This window comes from Ctenopharyngodon idella, chromosome 22 (genome assembly GCF_019924925.1).
Source record: "Ctenopharyngodon idella isolate HZGC_01 chromosome 22, HZGC01, whole genome shotgun sequence".
Taxonomy (NCBI): domain Eukaryota; kingdom Metazoa; phylum Chordata; class Actinopteri; order Cypriniformes; family Xenocyprididae; genus Ctenopharyngodon; species Ctenopharyngodon idella.
This window is the reverse complement of record NC_067241.1, coordinates 13961054-13985664: the sequence shown is the minus strand read 5'-3', so window position 1 is coordinate 13985664 and position 24611 is coordinate 13961054. Positions and strand designations below refer to the sequence as shown.

The 24611-nt window shown below is 36.5% G+C and overlaps 1 protein-coding gene across 1 annotated transcript in view; it reads right to left on the bottom strand.

Moving 5' to 3' along the window:
- ghrhrl (growth hormone releasing hormone receptor, like) overlaps window positions 1-24611 on the bottom strand; it is a 46340-nt gene that overhangs the window by 9132 nt on the left and 12597 nt on the right. The window contains exons 2-11 of the mRNA XM_051879621.1: window positions 21871-21979; window positions 19087-19194; window positions 16869-16960; window positions 12992-13089; window positions 12588-12720; window positions 10621-10774; window positions 5518-5578; window positions 4835-4904; window positions 4666-4757; window positions 409-538 (exon numbers count right to left, since the gene is read on the bottom strand). Coding sequence (XP_051735581.1) covers window positions 409-538; window positions 4666-4757; window positions 4835-4904; window positions 5518-5578; window positions 10621-10774; window positions 12588-12720; window positions 12992-13089; window positions 16869-16960; window positions 19087-19194; window positions 21871-21979 — 1047 coding nt within the window. The remainder of the gene's footprint in view (window positions 1-408; window positions 539-4665; window positions 4758-4834; window positions 4905-5517; window positions 5579-10620; window positions 10775-12587; window positions 12721-12991; window positions 13090-16868; window positions 16961-19086; window positions 19195-21870; window positions 21980-24611) is intronic.

Genomic DNA, 24611 nt, shown 5'->3' with positions numbered 1-24611 from the left:
TTCAGTTAAAACACTTTAATAACTTGCAATTGTGACTATATCACACAATTCTGACTTTATAACTCGCAATTGTGACTATAACTCACAATTCTGACTATAACACGCAATTCTGACTTTATTACTTGCAATTGTGCTTATATCACACAATTCTGACTTTATATCTCACAATTCTGACTTTATAACTCTCAATTGTGACTTTATATCTCACAATTGTGACTATAACTCACAATTCTGACTTTATATCTTGCAATTCTGACTTTATAACTCGCAATTATCCTTTTTTTTTTGTATTCCATGGCGGAAACAAGCTTCCATATATTCCAGCCTTAGTAAATCTATGTTCAGTAATTCACACTCCTGCTGAGTTCTGGGTTTAAGCTGTGTTGTGCTGATAGCAGGCTAGATAACCTGGAAGGAGCCCAGACACAGCTCGATGCAAAGCCGCAGGCTCACGTTGAAGTAGTCTGGGAGAAAGCTGAAGACCATGTAATGAGTGCCGAAGAGAGGGATGAGGAGGAGGGTGGACTTGGTCAGTCGCCTGGGGGAAGGAGAGATAAAGGATGGAGAGGAGGAAGGGTGAGAGGTTATTGGGTAGAGCTGGGTGCTTCTGCTGAGTGGATTTTATGGATTCAAACAAGAGCACAATACTGCATGACTTCAAAAACAACACTTTAAAGGAATAGTTCACACAAAAACGAAAACATTTACTCACTAATTCGTTGTGAAAGCTCCAAAAAAAGACCAGAAACATGAAAATAGTCTATATGACTTGTAGGCTATATTTTGAGAGATTTGTGTGAAAGAAATCTAGCATGTCACTTTGGGTCCTGATATATGAGAGAAAGCATGCCATTTTGGTATCAATGACGCATGGATGGAGAATGAGATGTTTACTTTTACTGTCCTCTATGGTAAATAATAATAATAACAGCATATTGGTTATAATAAAATAATGAAAACATTTTTATTTTAGGGTGAGCTATTCCTTTAATATTCAGTTTTCCTCTGTATATGCACATATATGTGCATATTCTTAAGTGCATTATATATACTGTGAGTAATGTTGTAAGTATAATCTCTTGTGTTTGCATTGTTTTTCATTTGTGAGTCCGATGAAAGCATTTGCCTACTGAATATGCATGTGTGCAGTGATGATTATAATTGCTTTGTTAATTTTAAATCACAAACATAAAATGAATTATTTATTTATAGAAGAATTAAACCATCATTCTGAGCTTATATAACTTGAGCAATATATTACAAGTTTTCCAAAGCCATACAATAGCTTTATGTGAAATTGAAAGTTTATTCACTGAAATGTAACGACTTTTTTTTTTTCACAGAAGGTGAACTAAATGAGGTGCCTCAATGTTTAACACTCACGGATCAATGAACCCGTGATGTTTTATTATGTTAACACCACTGCACACAGCGAAATGTTTTAATACAAAACCGTTAAATAATCTGGCGGAAACTCTTAAAACCACCGATTCTGGAGAGCATAGCGGTCATTCACAGGCCTGTGTGAAATCTCCATATGCATGAGTATAACAACAGCAGCAAATACTCATTTCTGGCAAAACAGAGAGTCTCTTCATGATAATAGCATTAACAGGACACATAATAACCAAACACATACACACATCTCGCTCCAGATAATCTGTACAGGTCAGTGCTGGATACATGAGCTGGATACAATCCTCGTACACATGGATATAAAAACAGTGGAAATCTGATTATGTTGCTTGGCAACAGCCTACATTTTGGCCAATTAACTATATGACTTGGCAAAATAATTGTTGGTGATTATTGTTAATGTTTCAATTTGATTACCATAATCATATACACCAAGGTACTTCAAAGAACACCACAGTATTACCATTGTACATGCCAAAAAACCATGGTAATACCATGGTTCCCCATCCCAAAAAATGTACCATGGTATTGACATGTTTTATTGTATTGTTAATACTTACAAAGAACAACCAAAAAGTATAGTATTTTGGACATTGTGAGGTTGTTAATCAATGGTTTTTGCTTCTCCTGACACTGTCAGCCTGAATTATTTCAAGTTATTTTTAAAATAATAGTGTTTAACAGTGGAATTCCTGGTGAAAAACTACATTACCCATGATGCTGTACAGAAATTCCACCAATCAGAGTTGAAAAAAGCAACATGTGCCAAAAGAACTTGTTAGCTCCGCCCACTCCCATGAAGCACTGCGAATGGTGTAATCAAGTCTATTTTTCTACGCTTTCAAAATACTTTTATTGCAAAATATGCATATATACACAAACATTTGTTTTTATATATACATTTGAGTAGTTTTACAGTATATTTCTTCATCGTTTTTTATTCGATTATGCTGTTCACAATGCTTCATTGGGATTGTAGTTCTTTTCCCTCACTAAAGCTGTTAAGTACACAGTCAGATTTTCATATATATATACACTTTCATATATATTTTTCATTCATGTCAGATTTCATATATATTCTATAATTTATAATTAACTATTAGATAACTATTAGACTTACATATAACAATTAGAACTTGTTTTCATTAATTGAAATAAAGCTGAAATAAAATACAAATATTAGATGAAAAACTTAGGGTGTTTACATGACAATGATGTACTAAATATGGAAAAGTTTTTCCTTTGCATTTTTTGCGTACAGACGACAGTATTGTCAAAAGCATCCCCATTCAGAGGGATCTGCGAAAACGACTGAAAACGCTGTATTCTGCTGCCAGGCCAGTAGGTGGCGATGTCAATTCGTAAAGAAACACTAAACACCTATACTTGTTAATAAGCATGCATGTCATCACCATTTTCACAAATTGACACTTTTGTAGTTTACACTGAGACGATAATGGTATAGTTTTCAAAAACGTACACCCGTTTACAAAAGTTTACGTTTTCAGGCCTTTAGAACACTGCTGTCGTGTAAATTAATGACCAAAACGTTGAAGATGAAGTACTAAAATTAATACCACATTTAAATACAGTAAGTTAAATTAAATAGAAATAACAAAAATGACAAAAGCACATAACAAAATTACTAAAACTTAAACCAAAATGAAAAGTGAAAATATAAAAATAAAAGCCAATTCTAAATATATTAATACTAAAACAGTATATAAATAATACCAAAATAACTCTGCTTGTGGGTTATCTATTAAACTACCTAAAACTGCGAAAGCTATTTTATTTCCCGTGACTGTTGTCATAATCACCAGCACTGCTATCCTCTGGTCTCTACAGGGGGAAGTACAGTAGAGATGCTGTAGAGGCTGAAAGAACAAAGGCACGGCACTTAAAAACTATCAAAGGACCCGAGCAGTGAAAATGACGCGCCGAGCGCTGATCTGGGAACACGATTCTATTTCCTGTCAGCATGCGAGGTTTGCTTCAGCCTTACATCTGTAGTGCTTGTCCAAGGATCTCAGTATCGCTCCATGCATTTCATTAGCACATCCCTGGAGTTCATATGTGTTTATGGGATTTAAAAGAGCAAAGATTGCAAAACATCCAGTCTACTACGACAGCCTCATCTGGTTCATTTTTGAAGGCTGTATAGTATCCTTGACACTTGACCCAGTAATATTAGCACTTACTTTTTCTTTTTTCTATTTGTATTCTCTCTCTCTCTCTCTCTCTCTGTATTTATTTATTTTAAAAACATCCTTGCTACAAGCACTTTGCTGGACTTGACACGGCACTTGCTGTTCCCCTCATGTCAATTTGACTGCTTCTGTTGTTCTCATTTGTAAGTCGCTTTGGAGAAAAGAGTCTGCTAAATGATTAAATATTCTCCACTGCCTATGATATCCCACAATCCTGTGCATGCTCACTGCATTATTGTTACTATAAGACATCATTTCTAAATAATTTGACCCTAACATTGATTTTCATTGGTCATTCGCTCATATTAATAATATGGTAACACTTTATTTTAGGGTCTTTTAACTAGTTGCTTATTAGCATGTATATTACTAGAATATTGGCTATTTATTAGTACATTATTAGCACATATTAATGCCTTATTCTGCATGACCTAATTCTACATTCATAATCCTACCCAATATCTAAACTTAACAACTACCTTACTAACTATAAATAAGCAGTAAATTAAGAGTTTATTGAGGGAAAAGTCGTAGTTAATAGTTTATATGTGTTCCCTATACTAAAGTGTTACCAATAATATTTATCACTTAAGCATTGAAATCATTAAGTATTTGCTGTTTTTGATCAATAGACATCGTGGCGCCTTGGAAGCCTGTCTGAAACAAGTTTCGGTAACACTTCACAATAAGGTTATATACTAACATCAGTTAACGCAACAGTCAACATGAACTAACAACAAATAATTTTTTTGCATTTGTTAATCTTGATTAAAGTTAACTTTAAAGTTAAAATTTCTAAATGCTTTTAGTTCATAATAGCAAATGCATTTACTAAAACTGAAGTATAGAACCAGTAAAACTCACTTATTGTAAAACTCTCACCACTTGAGCCACGCTATCAATCCCACAATCCCCCACGCAAACCTGCCGCTCGTCTCCCATAGAGAATGAACTGAAAACACCCACTCATCTCCACACATGCAGCGAGTGTCCCTTCAGATCTCATGGGTTTGTGTTTTCTGTTACAGTTGGCATGTACCTGTACTGAGCCGAATTGTTGAACTGGATCAAGCGAGGGTTTAGTTTCTGCACCAGAATCCTGATAATGTTCATGAAGAGAAGGAAGTTCACCTGGTTGGGCAAGAAACAGACATGAAAATAACTGTGTGAGTCCATTCATTTATCCATGTCATCATGCATTATCTTACCCCTATAGATACTACAATGGGACCCTTGATGATCCACCAATAAGGAGAATCTTCATTTATGTCCCAGCACCTGAAAAAAAAAAATCAGGCCTGAACAGAGCTGATTAAAATCTGTACCTTTTCCGCAAATGATGGAACCATTTAAAAGGTCATCCAACTTTTCTGAACTGCAGAGCAGCTTTTTGCCTTTTAACTGTAGATTTTTAAAATTTTCTAAATAAAATATGAGTAATGCTTGCATATATTAAAGTTCTAGGTGGTTGCTGAGGTGTTCTGCATAGTTTTAGTGTGTTTATTATGTGGTTGCTAGAATGTTCTGAATGTTTTATGCAGTTGAAAGGGTGTTCTGAAAGGTTTTAGTGTGTTGCTGTGTTGCTAGAGCGTTCTGGGTCATTGCTTTTTGGCCCACCCTGTTTCCTAGATAGACATCTTCAATGTCTTAACCAGGTAAGATGCAATAAAGCAGCAAGCAATAAAAGCCATTGCTTTATAATAAGTTCAACATTCATTCTAGAAGAGTGTTGGACGGGTGGCAATCTGGGACTTCTTGTAGCAGACTAGCTGCTGATCGAAAACATCAAAGGCGATGAGATTGAGTCTTGTAGTGTGTGTTTGGCATTAGGGGCTTGTTCAAATCCCTCACGAGCACCACTACTTAAGGTAGAGAAAAAATGTGCAATTACTCTGTGTCCTCAAAATACACTCTGGAGCAGATCCAGAGGATGATGCAGACCAGCGGAACACCTGCGAGAAAAGACGAGACAGAGACAAAAAGATTACAGTATTAGTAAAAAGGGAATCTTACAGAGAGTGTTCAATGCAACGTGGTAAAAAAACATGGATTATACACCTAGAAGCTATTACTTTCAATGATGATACTTTCATGATAATGGCACTGAGTGTAGAATCTGAAGCAGTTTGATCCAGACTTTATTTAATGATACCCAGAAAGAAATATATTAAAAGAAGATTCAGAGCTATTCTGCATGAAATATTAAGTGCCTTTTAGTTAAATTACCAAAAGTTGGTGTAATCCAAAATTAATAATTTAAGCAATTATGAAAACGTTTATGGAAATTAGACAGAATCCGTGAAATTCATTAAGTATTAAACATATTTGCACAAGAAAAAGGTCATTTTCAAGTGCTTTCCATAATTCTAAAACAGAAATTAGCAGATCTCCTAAATATCATCATGAAATGCCATTTGGAATCCATTTAAAGGGTTAGTTCACTCAAAAATGAAAATTCTGTCATTAATTACTCACCCTCATGTCGTTCCACACCCGTATGACCTTCGTTCATCTTCAGAACACAAATTAAGATATTTTTGAATAAAATCCGATGGCTCAGTGAGGCCTCCATTGCCATTTAACACTTTCAAACGCCCAGAAAGCTACTAAAGACGTATTTAAAACAGTTCATGTGACTACAGTGGTTCAATCTTAATGTTATGAAGTGACGAGAATACTTTCTGTGAGCAAAAACAAAATAACAACTTTATTCAACAATATCTAGTGATGGGCAATTTCAAAACACTGCTTCATGAAGCTTTGAAGCTTTACGAATCTTTTGTTTGAATCAGTGGTTCGGAGTGTGTATCAAACTGCCAAAGTCACGTGATTTCAGTAAACGGGGCTTCGTTACGTCATAAGTGTTTTGAAATTTCAATGGTTCACCACTGGGGGGTGTGACTTTGGCAGTTTGATACACGCTCCAAACTACTGATTTGAAACAAAAGATTCGTAAAGCTTCAAAGCTTCATGAAGCAGTGTTTTGAAATCGTCCATCACTAGATATTGTTGAAAAGTCGTTATTTTGTTTTTTGGTGCACAAAAAGTATTCTCGTCACTTCATAACATTAAGGTTGACCACTGAAGTCACTTGAACTGTTTTAAATATGTTTTTAGTAGCTTTCTGGACATTGAAAGTGTTAATTATCTTGCTGGCAATGCAGGCCTCACTGAGCCATCGGATTTGATCAAAAATATCTTAATTTGTGTTCTGAAGATGAAGGTCTTACGGGTGTGAAACAACATGAGGGTGAGTAATTAATGACAGAATTTTCATTTTTGGGTGAAGTAACCCTTTAACTTTCCTAATGTGATGCAAAAGTATGTGAAACAAGATATTACAAAAAAAAAAAAAAAATTGGATTAGACTTGATTTAATACTTCAGGAATTGACTGTAAAAAGCATTATATACCAGAATGTAGAGCTGCACAATTAATCATTAAAAGAATCATTTGTCATTGAATCATTCATTCAAGAGATTAGTTCAAAAACGCTGATTCATCCAGTAATGAAACAAGTGAGGTCTTTGAGTGAGTCATTGAATCATTCATTCAACTGATTTTAAAAAAAAAAAGAATTCAAATGAATGAAACATTTTAAATAGACTGCAGCAATTAACATTTCGTCAGAACCTCTAGTAAATTACATATTCTTTTGATAAAAGATTAAAAACTAAAAATAATTCTTTGCAATAAGTCCAGGAACGTGTATGAGAATGAGAACGATGATTTGCACATATAGTTATATTCCTTCTGTGGGTCTCTATGTTGAGTACTGCTTCTACAATGTAATTTAACTGTTTGTTCTTTCAATTGTCTGCTCAAATCAAATACGATGGAGGTGCCAATCATGAGAGTTGTTCTGACACTTCTCAGCCCTCTCAGAGTCCCAGAGACCAGAGGAGAGAGAGACAGACAGAATATAAATGGGAATTGAGAAACAGAACAACAGAAGGATCATGCTGTACTTCACTGATTGGAGTCGCTGAGACTATAATAGCTGCTAACATGAGAAAAATAATAGACTTTAGAAGCATAAATGATGATATAGTAAGTAGCCAAGAAATAAGCATCATAATGTACAGTCAGTTGGGTCATTACTGCAAAAATAAAACGCCAGACAAAGTGATCACGACCCAGACATAAAGCATATCATTTATTTTATATATGCACTACCCTTCAAAAGTTTGGGGTCGATAAGATTTTTTTTTCAGCATCATTACTCCAGTCTTCAGTGTCACATGATCCTTCAGAAATCATTCTAATATGCTGATTTGATGCTCAAAAAACATTTCTTAGTATCAAAGATGAAAACAGTGCTTAATATCTTTGTGGAAACCGTGATCGTTTTTTTTTTTTTTCTCAGGATTCTTTAACGAATAGGAAGCTCAAAAGAACAGCATTTATGTGAAATAGAAATCTTTTCTAAAATTATAACTGACTTTACTGTTTCTGATCAATGTAATGCATCCTGATACTCAATAATAGTATAATTTAAAAAAACAACAACAACAAACAAATCTTTCTGACACCAAACTTTTGAATGGTAGTGTAACTATGCATTATTGTGAAAGGTGATGTCAACTTTGTCATATCTGTAGGTCAATTCTACCAAAAAGTATAAACACTGAGGCACCATTTGATCATCCTGACAAAGCAACACTCGCTCAACCAATAGCGTGAGTTTGGAATGGGATTATCTGTTTGTTTGACTAATGACAGATGGGATGTGTTTGTCAGGAAAACTGTTTGTCATTATTTTTGCAATTAGTGGCACAGAAATTACATGTTTCAAACTGACTAGTCAACCAATCAGTGTTAAACTGATAGTGAGTGTTGTATTTTAAGATGGTGTTTTATCTTAAATATAGTCCAAGGTTCCCTTCTGTCCAGTGTTGCCAAGTCCGCGGTTTTTCCTGCGGAATTAGGCTACTTTAACACTGTTGCTGCGGGTTATTTTTCATGTCTGTGGGTTGAAGTGACCCCAAATAAATAGCATTTAGCCCCTGGAATGCGAACTTTAACAAGGGAACCCCACCAAAAAGCGGATTTTATCCCCCAGAACCTGAATCGGGCTAGTTTTGAGTAGCAATTGGGCGGGTTTTGTTGTGAACACCTGGCAACCCTGCTTCTGTCATCATTTACTCATGTCGTTCCAAACGAGTATGACCTGTATTCTTTCTTCTGTGGAGCAAAAAAGAAGATATTCTGAGTCAAAAGCACATTTTTCAAAATATATTCTTTTGAACTCCACCGACGAAAGACAGTCATACGCTTCATGAACGCTTTGAAACTTTAGAGTTTTGGGTGAACAGACTTTCAATGAAGGGACAAAAATATCCCATATTTCATTGAAAATATATTCATTTGTGTTGAATGAATGAATGAATGAAGATGAATGAATGTCATATGGGTTTGGAACGACATGAGGGCGGGTAAAGCCCCAGGTATACTTCGGCCATCCGCGTTCGTGCACCGTCCGCATGGCGAAAATTACGGTCGCACACCCCGTCCGCCCAAATTTCGAGACCGTGCAACGGTGTGCATGCAAAAGCGCAAAAAGCGCATGCGCAAGCAGAACAGAAGTGCCCACTAGGTGGCAATATGCACAGGACTGAGCACAATGTGCAGTCGTCGAAGAAGAGTGTGTAAAGAGCGATTCAAAAACAAGACGAGTAAACTCAGAAGCATGCCTTCTCCATCGTTCTTGATTCCTGTTCTCTTGGTGTATCTTCTGAACTATGTTGCAATGGTGGATGCACTATTTTTCTCCTCCGATCCTGCCCAGCGATAACCCGTTGATGACACGATGTCTGGTAAAAAAAAGTATAGAAAAAATTGTACTGTGCATGTGTCAAACTCTGTCATCCGCGCGCATCCATGGTTTAGTATACTTTGAAAGATGCACGGACGCGACTGCGCGCGAGACGTGTCCAGGCGCGGAAAGTGAAGTATACCCGGGGCTTAAATGATGACAGAATTTTCATTTTTGGGTGAACTAACACTTTATGAATCATGAATTAACCCTTATGTTGTGTTTGGGTCATTTTGACCCGGAGAAGATTTTCTTTTTCCCAAAAATGTTCATCGCAATGGTCTAAAACTTACTGACTTCATTCACACAGGATATAACTACTTCCCAAATATTTTGGGATAATAATTTGTACTTTTTTGGGATTTTTTTTCCCCCCACCTTGTTACACAAACGAAAACAAAAATCACAATAGCTTATAAATCTGTTGTTATGCTATTTTAATATTGGATTCAGTCTTTTTTGTCAACTTGTTTTCTGTCAATTAGGGCAGGTTTTGTATTTATTTTTGAAACCGATTGATCATAGGCCTCATTGATCTGAGTTTATATCAGTCAAAAGACACAATCCATTTAAAATGAATGGTGGAAGATTGAAAATAAGATAAACATTTAGTGTTCAGAAGCGTGTTCACATATTAAATGTGTGCTTGCAAAGATAAAGGTCTCAGACCTGTGCAAGCATGGATACATGCAGACTTGGTCTACTGCACACACACACACACACACACACACACACACACATTCTCATGTACACAAACAAGCTATTTTGAGTATTACAGAGTTTCTTTCTCACAGAGATGAACTTTATCCTCAGATCAATGAGGCCCATGATCAATCAGTTTCAAAAAGAAATAGAAAACCTGTCCTAACTGAGAGAAAACAAGTTGACAAAAAGATTGATAATATAGCATAACGAGTGATTTTTAAAAGGCCAATCATTTTTGACCAGGAACACCAAAGGTGTTTCAGGGTTTTCAAGAGAGCGTAAAGGTTATTTCATATTAGAGCACCGGTATTGTAAAGTGTTACCAAAAAATCTACATAAACTAACCTAATTTCTCCTTTCCTCTTCTTGTTCCTTTAATAACTCACATAGTCTACTCTACAAGATAAAACCCATTTGTGATGGCCAGGGGAAAGAGCGTGTGAGAGGACAGGGATGGCGATATGAGAGTCTCACCCCAGCCCAGCAGAGCGAAACTCCACAGACAGCGGCGGCTGCGCGGGAAGGCAGAGACCAGCAGCGAGTTCAGATACACGGCTTCAACCAGCAACCAGAAGAAATTAGTCATGATGCAATAATGACAAAACACCACAGACGCCTTACAGGCTGCCTAAAGAAAGAGAGAGAGACACTCTGAGAATGATGAAAAGAGCAAAAAACTGCAGAGGAAGGAGATAAGCAGATGGAGAAAGTATAGACTCAGCAGGACATAGAGGAAGGTGAATATTTCTACTTAAAAAAAATTAATGCAACTATGGAGGACTCTTGAAGAAATCAAGGAATTTTCCATGAATAATGTACAAAATAACTAAAACTCTATATAAAACTTATTTTATCGTTCTTTTTAGCATAAAAGATGCTTTTTTCAGAGGTGCTTATCCTCCAATATTTTCTATACATTAAACCAGTGGTCTCAAACTCAGTTCCTGGAGGGCCACAGCTCTGCACAGTTTTGCTCCAACCCTAATCAAACACACCTGATCCAGCTAATCAAGGTCTTCACGATTACTAGAAACTTCCAAGCAGGTGTGAATTGGAGCTGGTTGGAGCTAAACTCTGAAGGAACTAAGTTTGAGACCACTGCATTAAAATATATATACTACAATTCAAAGGTTTGGGGTCTCCTTTTTTTTTTGGACAAAGGAATTAATGCAGTTATTCAGCAAGGATGCATTAAATTGATCAAAAGTGACAGTGAAGACAATTATAATGTTACAAAAGATTTCTATTTCAAATAAAAGCTGTTCTTTTGAACTTTCTATTCATTAAAGAATCCTGAAAAGCACAACTGTTTTCAACACTGATGATAATAATAAATGTTTCTTGAGCAAATCAGCATATTAGAATGATTTCTGAAGGATCATGTGACACTGAAGACTGGAGTAATGATGCTGAAAATTCAGCTTTGATCACAGGAATAAATTATATTTTTTAAATATATTCAAATAGAAAATGCATGTTATTTTTTATTTAGTGCTGTCCTGAATAAGATATTTTACATAAAATATGTTTACATGTAGTCCACAAGACAAAAAATAGCTGAATTTATAAAAATGACCCTGTTTAAAAGTTTACAAACCCTTGATTCTTAATACTGTGTGTGGTTACCTGGATGATCTACGACGGTTGTTCTTGAGTCACTTGTTTGTCCTAATCAGTTAAACTGAGCTCTGTTCTTCAGAAAAATCCTCCAGGTTCTGCAAATTCTTTGATTTTCCAGCATCTTTTGCATATTTGAACCCTTTCCAGCAGTGACTGTATGATTTTGAGATCCATCTTTTCACACTGAGAACAATTGAGGGACTCAAGCACAACTATTAAAAAAGGTTCAAACATTCACTGACGCTCCAGAAGGAAACACGACGCATTAAGAGCCGGTGGGTTAAAACGTTTTGAATTTTAAGATCAAGGTAAATTGTACTTAATTTGTCTTCCAGGAAACATATAAGTATCTTCTATTGCTTCCAAAGGGCAGTACTAAATGAAAAAAAAAAAAGACATTTCAACAAAATAAGAAACATTTAGACATCTTCATCCTGTTCAAAAGTTTTCACCCCCCGGCTCTTAATTCATCGTGTTTCCTTCAGAAACTTTTTTTTTTTTTTTGTCTTGTGGACTACATGTAAACATCTTTTATGTAAAATGTCTTATTCAGGACAGTACTAAATAAAAAAATAACATGCATTTTGTATGATCCCTCTTATTTTGTTAAAATTATTCACATTTTTACAGATTCTGCAAGGGGTATGTAAACTTTTGAGCACAACTGTATATATATTGATAAATATACTGAGAAATATTACCAGTAAGACATATAATATACAAAAAAATATTGATAAGTTGTGTGTGTGAAGTCGGTCAGGTTTGTTGTTTTCACAGGAAACAACACTTAAAGGCTGTGGGGTCTGTTGTGATGGACTCACTGTAGAGAGTGTGCAGTGATCTGTGTCGTCACCGGAGAACAGCGTAGCATCTTTGATAAAAACAGCCACAGATTTCAGGATGAAGGTGAAAAACAGCTGCATGTGGATGTAGTTTCGAGCACAGTGTAATCGCCTATAATACAAACAACATTATTTATAAGTATATAATTTTAAAGAATACAACCTTCTAATGTTACAGTAATTACTTGGAGATTAATTTCCAAGCTACAGGCTGATTTAAAGTTGTAAAGCCAGAGTCAATTTCATGTGGAAAAAGTAGCTAGATATATGCTAAAAGTTACTCACAAAAGAGACTAGGTATATTAAAACAATATTTTTACAGCAACTTTCAAGTTACATCAGTGGCGTGTTTGAGGTTTTTTTTAATCCACCAAGCACAGTACCTGAAGAGCAGCAGTATTACCACGGCAACAGAGAGAGAGAGCAGTGACGCTCCATAACCAACAGTGTAGATCAGTTTCACAGTGGCAAAATACGACTCCTGAGGGACAAATGAGCGCAAATCAATTACATCTAAATTACCATGTTGAGTTGAGTGTTGACTACAATAAATGAATGATTATATATACAGGTGCTGGTCATATAATTAGAATATCATCAAAAAGTTGATTTATTTCACTAATTCCATTCAAAAAGTGAAACTTGTATATTATATTCATTCATTACACACAGACTGAAATATTTCAAATGTTTATTTCTTTTAATTTTGATGATTATAACTGATAACTAAGGAAAATCCCAAATTCAGTATCTCAGAAAATTAGAATATTGTGAAAAGGTTCAATATTGAAGACACCTGGTGCCACACTCTAATCAGCTAATTAACTCAAAACACCTGCAAAGGCCTTTAAATGGTCTCTCAGTCTAGTTCTGTAGGCTACACAATCATGGGGAAGACTGCTGACTTGACAGTTGTCCAAAAGACGACCATTGACACCTTGCACAAGGAGGGCAAGACACAAAATGTCATTGCAAAAGAAGCTGGCTGTTCACAGAGCTCTGTGTCCAAGCACATTAATAGAGAGGCGAAGGGAAGGAAAAGATGTAGTAGAAAAAAGTGTAAAAGCAATAGGGATAACCGTACCCTGGAGAGGATTGTGAAACAAAACCCATTCAAAAATGTGGGGGAGATTCACAAAGAGTGGACTGCAGCTGGAGTCAGTGCTTCAAGAACCACTACGCACAGACGTATGCAAGACATGGGTTTCATTCCTTGTGTCAAGCCACTCTTGAACAACAGACAGCGTCAGAAGCGTCTCGCCTGGGCTAAAGACAAAAAGGACTGGACTGCTGCTGAGTGGTCCAAAGTTATGTTCTCTGATGAAAGTAAATTTTGCATTTCCTTTGGAAATCAGGGTCCCAGAGTCTGGAGGAAGAGAGGAGAGGCACACAATCCATGTTGCTTGAAGTCCAGTGTAAAGTTTTCACAGTCAGTGATGGTTTGGGGTGCCATGTCATCTGCTGGTGTTGGTCCACTGTGTTTTCTGAGGTCCAAGGTCAACGCAGCTGTATACCAGGAAGTTTTAGAACACTTCATGCTTCCTGCTGCTGACCAACTTTATGGAGATGCAGATTTCATTTTCCAACAGGACTTGGCACCTGCACACAGTGCCAAAGCTACCAGTACCTGGTTTAAGGACCATGGTATCCCTGTTCTTAATTGGCCAGCAAACTCGCCTGACCTTAACCCCATAGAAAATCTATGGGGTATTGTGAAGAGGAAGATGCGATATGCCAGACCCAACCATGCAGAAGAGCTGAAGGCCACTATCAGAGCAACCTGGGCTCTTATAACACCTGAGCAGTGCCACAGACTGATCGACTCCATGCCACGCCGCATTGCTGCAGTAATTCAGGCAAAAGGAGCCCCAACTAAGTATTGAGTGCTGTAAATGCTCATACTTTTCATGTTCATACTTTTCAGTTGGCCAAGATTTCTAAAAATCCTTTCTTTGTATTGGTCTTAAGTAATATTCTAATTTTCTGAGATACTGAATTTGGGATTTTCCTTAGTTGTCAGTTATAATCATCAAAATTAAAAGAAATAAACATTTGAAATATATCAGTCTCTGTGTAATGAATGAATATAATATACAAGTTTCACTTTTTGAATGGAATTAGTGAAATAAATCAACTTTTTGATGATATTCTAATTATATGACCAGCACCTGTATATATACACAGTGGCAAGAAAAAGTATGTAAACCACTTGCAGAATCTGTGAAAATATTAATAATTTTAACAAAATAAGGGAGATAATACAAAATGCATGTTATTTTTTATTTAGTGCTGTCCTGAGTAAGATATTTTACATAAAAGATGTTTACATATAATCCACAAGACAAAAAAATAGCTGAATTTATTAAAATAACCCCATTCATAAGTATGTGAACCATTGATTCTTAATACTGTGTGTGGTTACCTGAATGATTTATGACTGTTTGTTTGTTTTGTGATGTTTGTTCTTGAGTCCCTTGTTTGTCCTGAGCAGTTAAACTGAGCTCTGTTCTTCAGAAAAATCCTCCAGGTCCTGCAGATTCTTCAGTTTTCCAGCATTTTTTGCATATTTGAACCCTTTACAGCAGTGACTGAAGGATTTTGAGATCCATTTTTTCACACTGGGGACAACTGAGGGATTCAAACACAACTATTAAAAAAGGTTCAAACATTCACTGATGCTCCAAAAAAAAAAAAAAAAACATGATGCATTAAGAGCCGGGGGGTGAAAACATTTGGAATTTGAAGATCAAGGTAAATTGTATTTAATTTGTCTTCCGGGAAACATGCAAATATTTTCTGTTGCTTCCGAAGGGCAGTACTAAATGAAAAAAAAAAAAGATATTCGAACGAAATAAGAAAAATGGACCTCTTCATCCTGTTCAAAAGTTTTCACCCCCCGACTCTTAATGCATCGTGTTTCCTTCTGAAGCATCAGTGAATGTTTGAACCTTTTTTAAAAGTTGTGTTTGAGTCCCTCAGTTGTCCTCCATGTGAAAAGATGGATCTCAAAATCATTCAGTCACTGCTGGAAAGGGTTCAAATATGCAAAAGATGGTGGAAAACTGAAGAATTTTTGGGACCTGGAGATTTTTTCTGAAGAACAGAGCTCAGTTTAACTGATCAGAACAAACAAGAGACTCATGAACAACCATCACACAACAAAAAAACAGCCATAGATCATCCAGGTAACCACACACAGTATAAAGAAACAATGGTTCACATACTTTTGAACTGGGTCATTTTAATAAATTCAGCTATTTTTTTGTCTTGTGGATTATATGTAAACATCTTTTTATGTAAAATATCTTACTCAGGACAGAACTAAATAAAAAATAACATGCATTTGGTATTATCTCCCCTTTTTCACAGATTCTGCAAGTGGTTCACATACTTTTTCTTACCACTGTATATGTATATATATATAGACGCACACCGATCAGGCATAACATTATGAGCACTGACAGGTGAAGTGAATAACACTGATTATCTCTTCATCACGGCACCTGTTAGTGGGTGGGATATATTTGGCAGCAAGTGAACATTTTGTCCTCAAAGTTGATGTTGTTACAAGCAGGAAAAATGGGCAAGCGTAAAGATTTGAGCGAGTTTGACAAGGGCCAAATTGTGGTGGATCTCCAAAACTGCAGCTCTTGTGGGGTGTTCCCGGTCTGCAGTGGTCAGTATCTATCAAAAGTGGTCCAAGGAAGCAACAGTGCAAGGAAGCAAGCCGGCAGAGGCAGTGTGATGCTTTGGGCAATGTTCTGCTGGGAAACCTTGGGTCCTGCCATCCATGCTTTGACACGTACCACCTACCTAAGCATTGTTGCAGACCATGTACACCCTTTCATGGAAACAGTATTCCCTGGTGGCTGTGGTCTCTTTCAGCAGGATAGTGCTTCCTGCCACAAAGCAAAAATGGTTCAGGAATGGTTTGAGGAGCACAACAACGAGTTTGAGGTGTTGACTTGCCCACCAAATTCCCCAGATCTCAATCCAATCGAGCATCTGTGGGATGTGCTGAACAAACAAGTCCGATCCATGGAGGCCCCACCTCGCAACTTACAGGACTTAAAGGATCTGCTGCTAACATCTTGGTGCCAGATACCACAGCACACCTTCAGGGGTCTAGTGGAGTCCATGCCTCGACGGGTCAGGGCTGTTTTGGCAGCAAAAGGGGGACCAACACAAAATTAGGAAGGTGGTCATAATGTTATGCCTGATCTGTGTATGTGAGTATGAATTGCAGAACATGCCATTGACCTCTGGGATGTCGTCCTCAACACTGCAGGCCTCATGGTAAGGAGGGAACGGCCGTGACCAGCCTCCAGCGCTGCAGTTACGACTCACTATACCTAGAGTAATCAATCAAGGTCAAAGGTCAATGACCATCATGCAAGGCAATCTCTTCAAGCTTTTCAAAAACCATTTAAATATGCTTATGCATTCACAGGCAACTTTGTTAGCATTTCTTGAGGATTTCATTGAGTTTATTTTTATCTTATTCTCTGGAGGACGAGAAGATGCAATGCATAAAATTAGCTTGTGCTGAATGTGAAATGAGATCTGTATCCTTTCCTACACAAGTCAGTGATGGAGTGACACTTTACTCATCATCAGATGAAACTGCAGCAGCACAATTTCATCTGTGGTCTTCCAGATTTGAATGCAGCATTGGTTGGCCGGGTTTAGACTGGGTTTAGTTTGTTATACCGGTGGATCTGTGGAGATTTGAGACGTTATTGCAGTGGCAAATATGAAAACCTGCCTTTTCTTTGCTCAAGCTCATGAAGCCTTGAAATTGGGGCCGTGCATTTTACCATTTGAGGTTTCAGCTCATATTCTCAAGGTAGATGTGTCTATTGTTAAAGCCCACAGACTGAAACCAACGTGTTTCCTTGCAGAAGCTGTTAATATGGAAATGCATGTTGGGCAAACTCAGAGATTAAGAACGCTCTCTCTTTTAATTCATTAGATAGAAACATTTTCTGTTTCTTGAGTCAAAAGAGCGAACCCCTACGTTTCTATGGCATTCGGATCAGACAAAAATAAAATAATAAAACAAAAATAATTACATCATTAATTTTGCTTAATTACATATTCTATTTTATACAACAGTTCTTTCTGGTTCTCAGATCTGATTGGCTGAGAGCTGCGCGATATTCTAGTGATAACAGCACTCCTACTGTACCTTTTCACCATCTGTATCAGACTCCGCTTAAAGCGACTGTCATGGCGGCCGAGCGAATCCACCGTATTTTTTACAACCACTACACTTGTTGTACCACAAATTGTAGTTTTAAGAGTTTTTTTTTTTTAGGCAAGATGTTCCGACCTGAAATATATAGCGCCTATTTTACAATTTGTTTCGATGTTTTCAGAGATGCGAGCTCCAGGCCGTCAGCGGCCATTCAGTGCTCGTGTATCGGCCGAGAACAGCTTCATCTCGGCCAGTGCTTCAGGGATTTGCCGCTGGCTCTTATAGTGGTTAAACATGAGATATAATTCATTTGGGGTACATAATCTTTGGTCTTATTAATCTATTACTTGTTCCTGAGCAAATTGAACTGGGCTATGTTAAATTTAATATTAAGACTATATTTAACTTACATCCTGTAGCACTCTGCTTTTGTACATTTGACTGAATTGTACAATTGTGTTTATTTCCTATTGTCATTTATAATGGCTATTGTTGTTCATTTATACATTGTTGTTCAATAAATATTATTTTATATAAAAAATATGTTGCATTTGGTATTGAGAAAGAGTCCATTAGTGCGTAACATATTAAGTGAAAGTTACATTAATACGCCATTAGACTACGAGGCAAACTTTACGAGTGAATGAGACTCGTTCAATGAGTCAGTCGCAAGAGACTTTTAAATTGAAAGTGATTTTTGTAAACAAAAGATGTTGTTTTGTTAGCTCTGTATGTTTTGGAAAATTCCCTTAACTGTAAAAAGGACAAATACAAAGATCGATTTCCTCAGCGGACATTCAAACAGATTTTTATAATGGATATAATATTATGGACATCAACCTGATGAATGAATGTTATATCAGACACAGGTAATGCTCGCTCAGGTGATCTCTCTCTCTCTCTCTCTCTCTCTCTCTCTAATACTGTACAAAATACAATGAGTTTCAATGGAGGGACTCAACATTCCTTTGTTAGTTCTAAAGTGATGTTTTAGAATTAGTAACAGAGGCTTTGGTCAAATTGTCAACTTGAGATTTGAATCTGTGGCGGAAGGAAGTAGTTCTGCACAAAAGAGGGTTTTAAAGACACTCTTTATTGTTGTTATTTCTTATTTATATACTGTCAAACCATTGTATAAATGCAATATCACACTCATAGCTGTGCAATATGGCTGTATATCAGCACGCTGTGATTGCCGTGACAGCCATATTGCACGGCTATGAGTGTTATATTGCTAATATGTGTATTGTATTAAGTGTGGATGTTGTGGTTGTGTCGTACCAGTGTTGTTGTTGAAGAGAGAGAAAACAGCCGGACAGGGTGAGTGGACGGTCTCACCCACTGCAGCTCTGGGCCAGCACAATACAGAGTCCCATACTGGCAGGCAACCTTCACACACATATACACACATATATATAAATAGCATGCACTTTTAACCACCCATGCACTCAAGCACCAAACATCAAGAAAACAATGTATCTGAAAGGTTTTCTGTAGCACATAACAGCTAGAATTGCTCTACTATGGTCCAGTTTGCTGTGTTGGAATTGGCACACGTATATCTATGCATGTGAATTTCCTGCAAAGCCGTTGCCAAACACGACTTCACATCTGAACCGCTGGGAAACGCAAACGCAAGGCACTGCATTGCAATGAGACTGATCTCCTATTAACCTCTGTCTCTGAATGTCACCACTGACAGCTTATGGCAGTGTAAAATGCTATGTAGATGTCATTTATTTTAAATGTCATGTAATGGGTTTGTGACCTGTTTTTGTATGTCATTTAAAATAAGAAAGAAATAGAGTTTAAAAGTCATTAAAAGTAATTTTAAAAGTTAAAATGCTTGACAGGAGACATTATGGCTTCAGTATAATGTATTTTTTTATAGTAGCAGCAGAACGTGTTCTAAATTTCTCTTTTATGTAAGAATAAATAAATATTTTATTTCTGTAATGCGAATAGTATATACCACCATTCAAAAGTTTGGGGTCACTAAGATTGAAAAAAGAGAAATAAATATCATTATTCAGCAAGGATGTAATCAAAAGTGACAGTTAAAACACTTAATGTTACAAAAGATTTTTTATTTCAAATAAATGTTGTTCTTTTAAACTTTCTATTCATCAAAGAATCCAGAAAAAATGTATCACATTTTCCACAAAAATATGAACACCACTGTTTTCAACATTGATAATAATAATGTTTCTTTAGCAGCAAATCAGCATATTAGACTGGAGTAATGATGCTGAAAATTCAGCTTTGATCACAGGAATAAATTACATTCGGTCTTTTTGCAAAACATTTTGTTGCAGCTGAATACCATGAACAAAAATCAGCAGCCTAAAGAATAACTAACTAATAAACTGGACCAATATAAATATCAAACATTATTAAAGGGGACCTTGATTATGATTTCACTTTTTTTAACTTTAGTTAGTGTGTAATGTTGCTGTTTGAGCATAAACAACATCTACAAAGTTACAACGCTCAAAGTTCAATGCAAAGGGAGATACCTGTATTTTCTCTTAAAGAATTAAGGACTACAACAAACGGCTGGTAAGGACTAGAACGAGCTTCTTCCTGGGTTAGTGACATCACTAACCATAAAATTTACATAAACTACGCCCCCGAGAACATGCAACAAAGGGGGTGAGGCCATGTTGGGCTGCTTTAAAGAAGAGGAAGATTTGTTGTAGTAGAGTGTTGTTGTCATGCCGTCATTTTACGCCGGACTGCTTCACAAACGAGGGTCAATTCAAAGCTGGATTTGAACAAAAGATTAACATGATGGCACATGCTAGTCGATGAGTTGAATCAACTCCACAGCAACTACATAAATTTATCCACTAACCATTCAGAAACGTCCAGTTTCATTCTAAAAGTTGTAACTTCTTTCTGAGTCTCTCCATCAGTGTCGACTCCGGTTTGAACAATGTAAGGCTGAACACCGTTACTGACAATCCTCATTTTGGCTGCGTGAGATTCTCCAGCTTTGTTGTTGTTGAGCAACCGAAGCGTGAGCTGTTAAAGCTCCGCCCTCTTCTGGAAAGGGGGCCGGGAGTAGCAGCTCATTTGCATTTAAAGGTACACACACAAAAACGGCGTGTTTTTGCTCACACCCAAATAGGGGCAAATTTGACAAGCTATAATAAATGATCTGTGGTGTATTTTGAGCTGAAACTTCACAGACACATTCTGGGGACACCAGAGACTTATATTACATCTTGTGAAAAGGGGCATATAATAGGTCCCCTTTAAAGTTACAAAAGTTATAGATCAGTGAGTGATTTTCTCTCTTTTGTTCTTTGATTAAAAGTAATGAAACGGCAGCAGGTTTATTAGGCTGCTGTCACTTTAAGACCTGACGCACGGATCACATGCATAATGCACTGTTACACATGCGTTTTCTCAACTGTTTAAGTTCACTTAAGACATAACCGACTGGGATTATTTTGACATAATTTTGTGTGTATTTGTCCGTTCAAGCGCAAGAAGAGTACTCAATTCATTATTCATGCACTATATGAGAGACTTTTTGTGCGCGCGCTCTGGATGTGCCGAGCAAAGAAAACAGCGCTTGAGTGTCGAATCAAGTTCTCTTTCCCATCTTCTTGAGCTTGAATGGTTTAAAACCACATTAAAATGCACACACAGGAATCAATTTTTGATTACCAACCCTAATTATTGATCAAATAAATGCAGCCTTGGTGAACAGAAGAGACTTCTTTTAATAACATTAATAGCCTAAATCTTACCAACCCCAACTTTTGAACAGTAGTATAGCTCATATAATTTAGTCTAGAATACATCTGAGAATATTGAGATATCAGACTTTGATTGCGGACTCGGTTTGTGTCTCAGCAATTAAAAGCGAAGTTTTGAGACACTGTTGAGACTCGCATATGAGAGTACTTCTGAAGTGAAAAATCTGAGAAGCAGGATGCCTAAGAAAAGGTCTCAGTTTGCTCTCAATGTAATCTCAGTGCTGTTTAGCATGCATCTCACGTCCTGTGGATGACAAACCCCTTCAACATCTCATCAGGAGCTTTGGTTTATTTCTACCTGAGAAACTGCTGAGGTTCCCAAGTTCTGTGATCTCTCGCAGACACCGCTGTTCATCTCTTGCCAACTGAAAAATATATTCACACTCGGGATGCAAACTACACAACACCTGCAGAGAGAGAAAATGAAATGAGTGATGCACAGAAATGCAGGTCTCCTTTATAACATAACACATACATCCATTCTCAGACACTCGCTCTTACAATTAATTGTGCATGCTGTCCTGACCCACTTTCCAGACGGAAAGCATGAAAGCATGTGCATATGTGCACACTAAAATGGAATGAGAATGTAATGCTAATACCAGCACAGAAAAACATTACTTCTGATTGCATTAGCACAAAGGTGAAATTTCTTCTTTCAATGGATAGCCATTATGCCACATTGAGGTTATTGAAAAGTGATGCCGAGAAGAATTCATTGCAATTTTAACAATACACTGCGTTTCAACTCAATGTTTCCTCTGTAGAGGCAGTTAATGAAGTAGCAGTCGTCAAGAACCATTTCAACATCTGTATGCACACACATATGTATATGCATAGAAGAGCATTTAAAATGTTATGTTTTGTGTTTTGTAAAATTATGTACATCTAATCAAAGCGCTGATTCAGAGTGATTGTATCCAATCAAACACTTCGGTGTGACTGCGTCTCTATGCCGGTTAAGAGTTAAAAAATGATTATGAGCTGTAGCAGCTTCTGAAAGCAACTGCAATCAAAGCCTCATAGGTTATTCTCAGAAAACGCTCCCTTTGTGCTAGATATACTCAGGGACATTTTTATTATTGTTCAAAAAGGTTCAAGAAACCAGTATTTCACCACCTCAGGCTCAAAATAACAGGACCAGACATTACAGCATAGGGAGATCCCCAAATATCCCCAAAAATTCAGATTTATACTATATATATATATATATATATATATATGTGTGTGTGTGTGTGTGTGTGTGTGTATATATATATATATATATATATGGGTCAATGACGTGACGGGTCATTTTTTTGTCCAAAGGCCTTAATAATTATAATAAACAAAGATGTGACATCCAAAGTATGTAAGGTAGTACAACTAGATCTCTTTTATTGAATCCAAAAGGCTTTAATTATATTTTCCTACATATAAAGGTATTTTAAAGATTTTGAAGTGTCAAGAGGTCATTCGGTTTAACCGTCCAAAGGCCAATACAGCCATTTCATTTGTGATTAAAACATCTTAAAATAATAAATCTATATATTTCTTAATTCTTTTCCTTCACTGAAAGGTTAGATTTTTGCTAATTTTATGAATTAAAGATCAAAAGGATAAACAATGCAGATTTATTTTTACAGTCATCTTTGATCATATTTACCAAGCGTGCTAATAATTCTGACCACAACTGTATATATATATATATATATATATATATACACACACACACACACACACGTGCCGTTGAACTGTTGTATAAACGCAATATCACACTCGTAGCCGTGCGATATGGCTGTATATCAGCACACGGTGATGGATAATTAGCTAAAGCTGATTATCTTTGTTACTGAAAGAAAGCCTAAAGCCTGACTAGTGATCCTGTCATGTCCTCTATCAGTATGCAATGATCATGACACTGATCGAAATCGTCTTTATTCTCAACATGTTATTTCGACTTTTTTCTCGTTTAATGTCTCATATAATGACTATGATCTCGAGATGTTTTTTTTATTTTTTATTATTGCTTGGCCCTAATCTTCTTCCGTAAATATAGGCTATACAGCACACAAATGCCACCACACCATTTCCTGAGAATTACTCTCATATCCTTACTCTCAAAGTTTTTGTCAATAACATTTTGAAAAGTTAAAAAAAAAAAAAAGATGCGAAGAGTTCACATAAGTTCAACAATATGCTTCTTCACAGCCCGTTCAGTAAGTGTATTTATACGTGCTCTAGTCAGTCTTTTAAGATAAATAATCTCCAAAGCAGTCACGTCTCTCTGCTACAAGGGGGAGCTTTCACTGAATGAACAATACAGGTCGACGGCAGGGTATTGTTCATTAAAAGATTTGTTCAGAAACACTGAGCCGACCATAAACAAGTCTACAGAGAAGACAGGCTTGTGTGTTTGCTCTGCGTGATGCTCTTTAGTCTCATATAGCAGCTCTATCTCATTGTAACCATCTCATATGTACTAGTTTTTCTCGCCATTTATATCTCTCCATCTATTTCTTTTAAATCCTCCAAGTCTTAGAGACGCACGAAAGAGTTTTGCCAGCTGATATTATCACTTGCCATTTTCAGTGTCTATAAAGCACAGTTGGACAACAGAAGAGGAGAAAGACTAAAAACAAGAAATACTGAGCTAACATGAACTACAGTTGTATTAACGAACGTTAACAAAAATTAAAATATACTGTAACCAGTGTTGGGTTTATTTCTTTATTAAGTAATCTGAAAAATAAGTAGGGATTACTCTTAATTTTTCTGTAAGTTACTTTGCTACTGTGTAGACTATAGAATAATTCTATATAAAACAATAGTGGATTTAACATTTAACGTCTAATGTTAAAATGTATGTTTTTAATGTAATTTCAATTTTAATTCTCCCTGTAAATACTTTGGCCAGTTCAAGAATAATTTATGCTATTTTATATTATTTATTTAAGAATTAAAAGAGCCATTTCATGTCTATCCTTCACTCTAAAAAAAATGCTGAGTTAAAGACAACCCAAGTTGGGTTGAAAATAGACAAACTCAGCAATTGGGTTG